Raw genomic sequence first — 11,030 nt, 5'->3', positions numbered from 1 at the left:
GGGGCGGCAAGGGGTTAAAATCAGTCGCTGATGGGGCAAAAAAAAATGGCGTGAGCAACTTAACGCATCATGGGGCAAGATTGGGATATAGATTCCCTGAAGATGGCCAGCGGCAAGTCGAGATGATGACTTTATTCACTAGGTGAAAAAACAATGTGATAAATCATGTCTATAAAGTATTGATTCGGATAAACGAATATACCTGTCAAATTAAAATCACAAATAATCTAAGTTATATTATTTTAGTTTATTATCAAAGGTTTTTTCTTCTGATTTAACTTAACTAAACATTAAATTTAAAAATACCAACAGAATCAAGGAACCGTAGGTAAGCTGGCCCGTTTCCTCTTTAAAAATCATTTTTTCTTGTAGTGTGCCAAGAAGCCAACGAACTGATATTTCATTCAAATTTGAGGTTTATTTTAATCACACCCACATGCCTCTCATATACTACGATCGCACGATTAACTCGCCCCTGGAGCTTATCCTGGCGGGACTGCGGGATGCAACCGCAGGCTCCTCCCTGCGCGATCTGGCCACCTTTGTGACGCGAAAGACGGGCTTTCCCGGCGAAGTCTGCTTAAAGGTTATCATGGAGGCCCTCGAGGAGGGCATGGCCTGCAAGAGCATCCGACAAGAGCACGGGCTTTTCTACGACGTACCGCCAAAACCACCCCGTCTGCCCGCTCGGCGAAAATTGCAAATACCGCAGCCAAAGCCGGCGAACGACTGCTGCGATAATTAATTCATAATGCCGAGAGTATCCGCTCGAGTGGCCGAGGAGAGCAGAGCAAACACTTTATTAAAATTAAAATTTATCTAAATTGCGACAGCAAGCCATGCTATTCTATCCGCAAAGTACTTGAACAACTTCGTCTGACAATGACGGAAGGGTTGCTGTTGTTGCTGACGCTGTTGCCAGGCGTTCCCCGCAAGGTAAAGTGTCTGCACCCGCTCCAGATATTTTTCCTTTTTTTCCGTCCTTATTTCTTTTTTCTTTCTGCTAAAGGTGCACTTCTTGTTGCTGCAGCGTCTTCTGTCTGTCAAACGTCAGTCTTGGCGTTGTGGAGCGTTGAAATTGAAAGCTCCGCTCGCTTTGCCTTTTGGCCAGGTGGGGCAAAGCTGCAGAAGATGGCTGTGGTGGATGGATGGGGCTGGGCCTTTGCATTCTCAATGTGTCACTTTGATTTATTATTTTCGACAGCCCTCCCCACGGAGCCATGCTTACGAGCTCATGAGTCTTAACGGCAGCATTAGAGTACACTACAGTAAACAATAAATATAAGATTCAGAAAGTGGTGTTAAGGTACAAGTATTTATTTACCAAAAAGCATTCAGTAATTTATTTATATATTTGTATGTAACTTAAATATTTACTCAAAAACGTATTAAAGAAATTTAAATTAAGTTTAATGAGTTTGATTGCATTTAATTACCCTTTCTTTAAACTGTTATGGCAAAAAACACATAAAAAGCATATTCATTTAAAAAAAGGTCGTTTTATTAGTAAAAATCTAAATTTTAAACTATGCCTTATCTGCTACAAAAAATTCATAAATTCGTTCGCTATATTTTTGTTTCTTAGATATATGTTATTTGCCTTAGTGTATCCGGTTCTTGGGGAGAACGCAACTTGAGCGCAATTTTTCATTTCCCTTTGCATTTTTTTAACGCCCCTGCCACTTTGCGTTTTTATCTCATTTATTTATTTTACAATTAGACAAAGTGAAGTGCACTTCCACACGGGCAACAGCTGCACTTGGGCTGGTGGTTAGGGATTGGGGGTGGCAATTGCAATTGCACTTGCAACTTCAAATGCAATGGCAATGGCATCTGTTGTGCCATGTCCACGTCCATGTTTGGTGTGTACTTTGCGGCATGGCAGCACGCCAAGGAGTGCGGGCCTAAAATGAAAAAAAAGGGATTCAAGCCGCCCTTGTGGCTGCCCTAAATCAAAAGCTTATGGGAAAACTGCTTAAAATTAACATTAAGGCCTAAGTATGCCATAGGCTCACGGCGCACAGATACGAGATACTTTCTCGAAAAGATACTTTTTCGCCAAGGTTGAGCCGGCAGGCAGGCAGGCTGGCAATAATCATAAAAGTAGCCCGCACACAAGTCTCCTGCAAACTTTTCACATCGACGAAACAAATGGCAAATGGCCTGGTAGCAGAAACACTTAAGCGCCAGGTAAGTGAAAACTCAAATAAAAATGGCAGAGCACCCCAAAAAAAGCAGGAAACTTTTACAATGCGAACCCGAATCGAGGTTGGGCTATTTTTGGGCATCAGCAACTTCAAGCTCCCTCAGATTCAATAAAACAACTTAAAGGCAACTTTATCGGAAGACTTTAATTCCGATTCCCTGATGCCGCAGAGTAAAGAATTTCGGTCAAAGTTTTTGTTGAACCTATTATTTTTAAAACTAGTGAGATATAAGATACAATTTATCAAATGTACGTTTGAATTAAAAAGTATCCGTTTTTTTAAGATTCTTTACACTCAAGTAAAAGCTCGTAATTTGCCAAATAAAAGTATTTTTTTTTTTCAAATTAAAAATATGCCTATCCTGCAATATACTTGTGCCTTTCATGCGTTACTTGCCTAAAACGCCTTGAGCAATGCATAGCTTTATCTTTGCTGCATCAGCCCTTTGATGTCAACATAAATTTTAATTGCAAACGCCCAGCGGCTAGACACTTATTGCCGGACAGTTCGGTCGGTTTGCAGGACTTCAGTTTGTCGAACTACGATTATGAAACTGTAAGTCTAATTGCAACTTTGGCTTCATCCGGCATCTTTCGACTTTAAGTTCCGGGGAAAAGCAGCAGACAGATATGAAAAAATTGCCAAAAACTAAGGCAGACTGCAAGTTCTTATTGCATTAGCCTGGTCGGGGCAAAGTTGAAATGTCAACGCAAAGTCACACAGAGAAAATCACACAGCAAGACACACACTAGTATACAGATTCATCGAGCAATATGAAAGCTGGGCACTTTTCCGTCTTCCATTTATGAGTTGCCATTTTAGCTTTATTTTTTATTTTGGCTGCTTCTGGCCATTTTTAAATTTTTGAATATTTGTATACCCATTTAGGTATGTTCTTACCTATGAAACTACGCAATGCCTTTGCATTTTGTTTTGTGTTTACAAATAAACTTTAAACACTAAAACACATTTAGAAATTTTGAAATTACTTTTAACACTGTTAATTATATTATAAGCTGATGGTGTTTGTCGGTAAATATTTATTTTTAACAATTTAAATATATCTTAACTATTATTTTAAGCTGAAAAGTAAAATGAAACTAAAATGTCTTACCCAAGTTTTGTAGCCCATTTTACGACTGTCATTTTCTTGTGAAAACTTTTATCGCTAGCAAATGTACGTTTTACTTAACCTAGTTAAACATGTTTTAAAAAACCAATTTTATAACCAGAAATGTAATCAAGGGGTACGGTATAAATAAAACGATGCTAAAAATAACTAATTCAAATGAGACTTTGATCAGCTATTTTTAATGTGGTAGTTTTTTTTAACGGATGAGGCTTTGATCGGCTATTCATAACATTGAATTATTTTCAACCAGAGTTTTTGTTAATTTTTCCGATGTTTTCTCCCACCCTGTGCCAGCACTGTCGTCCCCGTATCACACTGGCCAGCAGGAGTCCAAAAATGTTTGATATGCGACCCAATTTTGTCGTATCGCAACATGGCAAAGTTCGACACATTTCCGCACCTAGAAAAAGGGGGGGAAATGGAAGCTCACTCGGCTGACATTCTGTCGAGCTGTGCATTTTGGCTATGTGCATGTCAGGGCTGGGAGCCACGCCCACCCTGTTGTCAGCCCACTTTTCACGGCCCAGTTGAGCCATCCGTCAGTTCGATTTATGTCACACAAACAACCAAACTCACGTGCGTATTTGCGTTTGCTAATTAACAAACGTTTGGTCTCCTTTCCTGCCAGGGACATTTTTTGGCGGCCAATTTTACTAATTACACCGCGACGTAATCAAGTATCATGTATAGTTCACTTCATCACCAGCCGTAAAATGTATATTTAAAGATTACCATTTGCTTGCAATAATAGCTTAAAACAAAAACTTTAAAAAGAGATTTCGTTTAATAATGCCAAAACTTGTTGAACTGGTTTTTGTTTGTGTGCCCGCGGGTTATAGAAATGTGAATAAATTGTATCGTTTTTATGGCGAAAATGCTTTTTATACCAAGCGATTGGCAGACTCGTCAAACAAAAAATCCTAATAATTAAAGCGTTTAAAATGTCATCAATATAATTTATAAACATTTAGTAAAATTAATATTTTGTTGTAAGTTATCAGACTTTCTCTAACCCTTTCGTTTTACTGGGAGTTGACAGTAAATAAATAAATAAAAGCGCATTGCTTTGTAAAATTTAGCTTAAGAATTTTCTAATATTTTTCCCTTTTCTAGGGAAGTATGAATTTGTTTAAAATTATCAAAATATATGATTGTTTATCTTATATACGATTTGTATGGGGAAATATCGCGAAAGAAAGCATGAAAGCATTTCCGTAATTAATGAGCATTGGTTTTAATTAATCAGCTGCTTGAATTTGTAATTACTAAATTCTGTACTCAATCGTGTTTGTTTTAATACAAAAAACCATACATCAATTTGGATTATGCTTCCAAACCGAATGCAAATTAGCAAATCCTACGGAATCCTCTGAAAAACATAGGATAACAAATAAATAAAACAAATCAAGACAGTTATTCAATTATTTCAAATGTATTAAATTTACTTTTAATTTATTTATTTTCAAACTCTGTGATATTTACTTGAATCTTTAACGGCACCTGATTAGTTTGTCTTGCCAGAAGACCTGGCCACAAATTTTGTCAAAAATTTTGTCAGAAAGCAATTATCAAATAAAGCAAAAACAGGCCCCGTTGGCACAACAAACAAAACAATTCTGAGTAGAAACGAAAACGAAAACAACAGGAAATCAAAAAAACAAAAGCAGCTTCGAGTCAAACGCAAAATGAAAGTGGGTGAGGAGTTCCATGACCACTCGACACAAAGCGGGGACAAACCACCCAACCACCCACCGAGGTCCCAGCCTCAATGCCGCCACTTAAGCAGCGCTACGTGAGCCAAGAGACACACACGCAAATAACTGCGGGGGTAGCTTTTAATTATCTCGTTATTTTTTAATTTCCACCATTTCACTGATTTCATTTTGAGCACATCGAGCGCGACGGGCGGTCTGCTCTTCCTGCCCAGAAAAAGGAGAAGGTGTGGAAAAAGTCACTCCGTAGTCCCGACGCCATTCAAACCTGCTAAATATGCAAAAAAGCAGGACCTTAAGACGCAACTAATTCGCAGCTCTCTTAATTCTGCCTAGCCTGTTGTCTTAGCGATACACTGAGAAAGTAACTTACTTACATTTAATAGTTAAAATAGTATTTATACGACATGTATATATAAAAAAGTTACAATTTGTTTAACATCTCCTTCCGTAAAGTAAACAATGCTCAGTAATGTCAACAGAAACCACTAAACCAACTATTAAGCTCACAATATTTGATTTTTTCTCTGTATAACAATAATTTGTTTACGCTCTAATGGCCCGGCCACTTGGCATGGCTCTTAAAGCCCCACAAAAGCGGCGGAGGAGTGTAAAGTGAGCTGAAAAACAATTAAGTCAGCCGGGTAGCCCACCGACCCCAATCCCCTGACCTGTCGACCCATCAGTCCTCCACATTAACATCAAATTAGTTCGTGGATTAACACGTTTTTCACATGCCGGTGGCGAAAAGGAAAGGGCTGCCAGAACTTCTGGAACCCGAGCTCCAGTACGCATACGACACGGTGTCGGGCGGGAAGGCCTTTAGTTCTTTAGTTTACCCCCGTGTGCAGCGAGGCGTGTGGAAGGCTTACTACACTAATTATACTCCAGGCTGGCCTTTATTTTCGGGGACATAGCTAAAAATACTTTAAAGTTTATTATTAACATGTGAAACTTAATTAAGACCTGGTGTCCTTCCAATACGGGTTTGAGGATTGTGCAGATTGGGAGTAGAGCACCCAGCGTAACGATATACAATGATTTATTTAAAATAATACACTTTAACAAATATTATAATTATTCTTCAATATAATACCATCCCACAAATTTTGATATTATTTCAGCTATGTATTTCTTAAATAGTTTCAAAAAGAAAAGCCGATTAAAGTTTTGCAATGCATATTATCATTTTCACCCAAACTGTAAGTATATTTAAATAAAGTTTTTTGTTCGACCTGGCAAAGTTTGCAGCTACAAAATAGGCTTCATTGCTCTTTTGTCATGCCCGGCAGAAGCTGGATACATATATCGTAGTATATCTTGGAGCTAAAATCAGTGGCACAATGAGCATATTGTGTGGCTAAAAAATTTAATGCTTACGTGCCTGAAATATCTACCGAGGCACAAAGGATGCGATTGCAATATATGAAAGGGATATGTGAGGCGCATCGACTCGTCGGGTAGAGTTCATAAATAAAGCGTCCAAAAACCTCGACTTTGGCTTGGCTTAAAATAAAAGTTACTTGCCGTCGCCGAAAAAAGAGGAGGAATTGCTTCGAAAATGCAGCACTATAAAGAAAATCGTTTACTGATTTACTCGCTGTGGTGTTCTGGAGAAAAGGGAGGGACTGGGAAGGGGATACGTTGCAACTAATAAAAGTTTTCGCTGTTCGACGGCGCGTACGATGGTGTGCCACGCCCACCAACACACTCTCGCCTCCTGGTCATCGGTTGAAATGTTTGCTGTTGTGGCTTTTCAGCAATTTCAACGCACGTCCAGTGAGGGGCAATACAAAAAAGAAGAACGTAATCCAGCCAGCACTTTAATAATGAGATTTATATTGAACAGAAATTGATTGCCTTCAAGGGAGCCAATAAATGGTCCAATAAACATCTCAATGATCAGGTGCTTGGAGCAAACTATTTAAATATGGCCTCATAAAAATAGAAACTTACAAGGGTGAAAGTAATTTGAGATCTCTTGAAACATTCACCATATTAAATCTAAACACTACAATTGACATTAAAGGGCAAACTTCGAAAGATAGTGTATGTAATGCCAACATTAGACTAAAATATTTTTGACTCGTTTGAATGTAAAAAATAATCAACCGACATATCTTATTATTTTTACTATTCCACTTAAATATTTCTTTAGTTTAAAAAAATGGTTTTTATAGCATAGAACCTGTTGCAAACGTATAAGGAGCACAGCAGGTATCCCGGAAAACGTTGGGCAAGCCGAAGAGCTGGATACGAAATTATATAAAGTCATCATATTAGGCAAAAAAAACAGATATGCGCAAATTTCATTGAAATACCGCTGCACACCGATCCAACTACACCATATAATTTTAATTTACATACATCTACAATGTCGACAGCCAGAACATGTATATTATACAAGCTTTTTACACATTTTTCTGTAAGCGTATGCTTGCGACATCTGGCGGGAAAAATTGTGAAGCACTGCTTAGCTTAAAATTGCACTGCTTCTTAGTAGACCTTAGGAAGGAGCAGCAGACGCCGTGAGGGCTGCCATTCGTCCTCCAGTTCGAGATCGGAAAAAAGGAAATCTTAACAAGATAGGAAGCAAACTTCGGCAAGCCGAAGTTCATATACCCTTGCAGCTATTGCAAGAATTAAATATTTTTGAAAACATTAAAATTATGATTTACTTGCGTATATGTCTAAAAACATTGAAGCAATGATTATTTGCAGCTCAATTATTAGATAGTTATTTTATATATTTTTATTATTTATATGGGAGCTATTTGATATAGTCGTCCGATTTTATGAAATATTTAACCATTACTATATGTCGAAGAACTAATAGTACGTTAAACAGTAACTGATAAAGGTACACCAAAAAAACTTCTTTGATTGGGATTGCATTAATTAGATATTAACGATGCAAAGGAAGAATTTACCAATTTAAAAATTAATTTTTATGTTGTGTGTTCCTTTATTTTCAAAAACAAAATTTCATTAAATACATAAATCACAATCCTGTCGCATTCAATGCCTTACTCTGTATGCTGTTCTGAAATCAGTAAACGTGTTGTTCCCTTTCTGTTCGTGCTTGATTTATTGTCTACGCAAGGGGGGTCAAAACAAATTCAAGAACTCAACAAGACGTTTGCTGGGAAAAATAACTCCTTTCCATAACATAATTTCCTGTTTGGATTACAATTAGCCAACCAATCCCAAGCCAGTGCTAAAAGAAACGTAAATAAACTGGCTAAGTAACATCCAGTAATCAGAACACTGCTGTGAAAACCACTCAAGAAAGTGTCCGACTACAGGCAGCGGAAGTGACATTTTGCCATTTTGCACATATTCAATTAGGTGGATTTGCTGGCAAGATAAGTTGATTAATTTGCTCGTGCAAATCAAACAATCGTACAGAATCCAACGTATAAATACAACAAGAACTCTGCAATCTAGAACCAGTTTCCAGCAAACAAACGTGTTGTCAACGTACATTTGGAGAAACTCTACGCCCACGCCTTTGCTGAAAAATCAACTACCGGTAAGAGTCGAGTACCGCTCCTACGTCACTGGGCCCAAAACTTAAGCTTGGCTCTATAAGTGTCACGCCCACAAAACATTTGTGACGTATACGACGAATTGGCTTTTACACATTACTCATACCCTGGCGCGTGTTGCCAATTAGTTGACAAACTTACAATTTGAGCTGCATAAAATTAACATAACTAAAATATTCCCACGATATAGTTGATTTTTATTTTATTTTGCATATTTTGTTTTGTGATATTCGCTTGGAATAAATCGCTTTCGAAACCAGTTGGCGGCGTGTCCGGTTGGAGGCAGGACAAAAGAATTCTTATTTTATTTACACTTTACTGGGGCGTAACTTATTGTTGTGGCGGCATCTGGTCTTGTAGCCGATCTACGCTTTACATTTTAACCATATTTTTACTGCATTTACAGCGCCATTAATTAATGGGCTCGCCAGTCGCATACGATTTGCATTCATTACGATTTTAGTTCGGTTCGGCTGTGTCCGTTTGCTTGACACTTCCTGCTACTATAGCAGTTTTTCGAAAAGAGCTTTTCGCTTTATCTACTTTCTTTTCCAAGTTCGGTGAATTTTTATATTATGTTCTTGAAAATCGGGGAAATTTTTTAAGTCATGTGTTTAATGGAATCGCCTTTATAACTGCACAGGCAAAAATTAAAGTTATCCTACTATTTTACTCTTAAAGTTTTTTTTTTAGTTTTTGTGTTTGTATAAGTCGTTGAGCAATTATATACCCATCAAACAAGTAATTATTTTTTAAATTTAAAACATGTTAGTTTACTTATACTATCAAAAAAATATTTTCTGTGTGAATTAAGCTCATTGTTCGGAATTCCATAAATTCCACTTGTTAAATACCTGCTGCTAATCCATTATGCCCTTAATAAAAATGTTATAAAGTTTTTGATAATTATGCAAAATTAAACTCTTTTCTATGGAAAAACTTTTTTGCGTGTCGCCAATTTGCATATGCTTAGCAACAATAATGGATATTTGATTGAGTTCGTATTGATTTGGATTGCCTCAAAGATCTGACGTATATTAGCGCCAGTGAGGCTGGCTTGTCGGACGACTTGCCTCGCATCTGTGACCGGCTTCAATAGTTGCTTTTTTATTTTTTTGCCGCTGTCTCAGGCTTCTTTTCTCTGTTAAGCTTTCGCATCTGCGTTTGGGCCGAGAGCATAAGTATATATAATAAGAAGACAAACGAGCGATAATAATTATTTCCACTCTGCTCTAGACAGAAAACGGTCGCAAGCCAGAGCTGCTCTCCAAACAACTCGACTGAACTCGCAATACCAAAACCATTATGAACTGCAAGCCCTTGATTTTGTGCACCTTTGTGGCAGTTGCACTTTGTGTGATGCATTTTGGAAATGCTGTGCCCGCAATCGGTCATTATACGCATAAGCGATTTGGTAAGTCCCTTAAAGACACTTTTTTCGATAAACATTTGTACTGATTGACTATTTTTATTTAACATTTTCTTGTAGATTCCATGGGCGGCATTGATTTTATTCAGGTTAGTTTTCATGATAATTTTCTAAGCCTAATAAATGGATATATACTTGAATTTCTCCTAAATTTTTTTAAAAACTATTTCAATATTTGCATTTAAGTAGACGTTTTTTTTTTATTTTTAGCTTTAAGTATAGGTACCAACTAAAAAGTATTTTGATTTACACACACATTAAAAGAAAAATTGACAAATATTTGAAATATTTTTTATTATTATTCTTTGAATATGAACTAGCAAATTAACGCTTTTAATTATTTTTTCTAAACAGGTGTGCTTAAACAACTGCGTCCAGTGCAAAACCATGCTGGGGGACTACTTTCAGGGGCAAACGTGTGCCCTATCCTGCCTCAAGTTCAAGGGCAAAGCAATCCCCGATTGCGAGGATATAGCCTCTATAGCTCCGTTTCTAAATGCACTCGAATAAAATCGAGAAAGAAGCGCCCCTTAAGCGGTGTGCGATGTGCGGTGTGTGTGGTGATATGTGCTTTTATGGCCTGTGACTCAGGTGTGGATTTAGGTCAATGCGATGCTCAACACGATGCTCAAGTCTTGGCGATCTTGGCTGCTGATGTCGACCACAACGATGATGAAATGACTTTTGCTAAATAACTGACTTCCCAGCGCGAAAACAAAGAGTTCCTATTAACTTGTAATTGTGTAGTGAATAAACAAATAACATAGAGAAACTTTGACTGCAGCATTAATTTTCTGATGGGCTTAATTAGGAGGTTTTTGAATTGTAACTAAGTGTTATAGTTAAATTAGTTGAATTTTTGAAAATTCATGCTAAAAATACAGAAAAATTAACGAATTTATATATACAATATTTTGGTTAATTTTTACATATATTTTCAACAAAAACAAATATACAAGTAACTTTATAAAGATGATAAAATTAATATTAATACTTACCAGT

At 37.3% G+C, this 11,030-nt stretch overlaps 2 protein-coding genes across 3 annotated transcripts; both read left to right on the top strand.

The window, feature by feature from the left end:
• Positions 1-400: 400 nt before the first annotated feature.
• Positions 401-1,222, top strand: LOC108140466. The gene is made up of 2 exons (XM_017263199.2): positions 401-936; positions 1,010-1,222. The coding sequence occupies exon 1, from the start codon at positions 437-439 to the stop codon at positions 743-745; it is 309 nt and encodes a 102-aa protein (XP_017118688.1). The 5' UTR covers positions 401-436; the 3' UTR covers positions 746-936; positions 1,010-1,222.
• A 7,286-nt stretch (positions 1,223-8,508) lies between these two features.
• On the top strand, positions 8,509-10,816 carry LOC108140442 (eclosion hormone). 2 transcript variants are annotated; one of them, XM_017263172.2, is made up of 4 exons: positions 8,509-8,583; positions 9,836-10,013; positions 10,089-10,117; positions 10,383-10,816. In XM_017263172.2, exons 2-4 carry the CDS (start codon positions 9,905-9,907, stop codon positions 10,536-10,538), a joined length of 294 nt encoding a protein of 97 aa, XP_017118661.1. In that variant the 5' UTR covers positions 8,509-8,583; positions 9,836-9,904; the 3' UTR covers positions 10,539-10,816. The 2 variants fall into 2 exon arrangements, with proteins under 2 accessions (XP_017118661.1, XP_017118662.1); XM_017263173.2 differs by having other exon boundaries at positions 8,511-8,583; positions 9,840-10,013.
• Positions 10,817-11,030: the final 214 nt, after the last annotated feature.

Source organism: Drosophila elegans, unplaced genomic scaffold (genome assembly GCF_018152505.1).
Source record: "Drosophila elegans isolate 14027-0461.03 unplaced genomic scaffold, ASM1815250v1 contig_476, whole genome shotgun sequence".
Classification (NCBI taxonomy): Eukaryota; Metazoa; Arthropoda; class Insecta; order Diptera; family Drosophilidae; genus Drosophila; species Drosophila elegans.
Note: the sequence above shows the minus strand (reverse complement) of the source record. Positions and strands in the feature narration are given on the sequence as shown.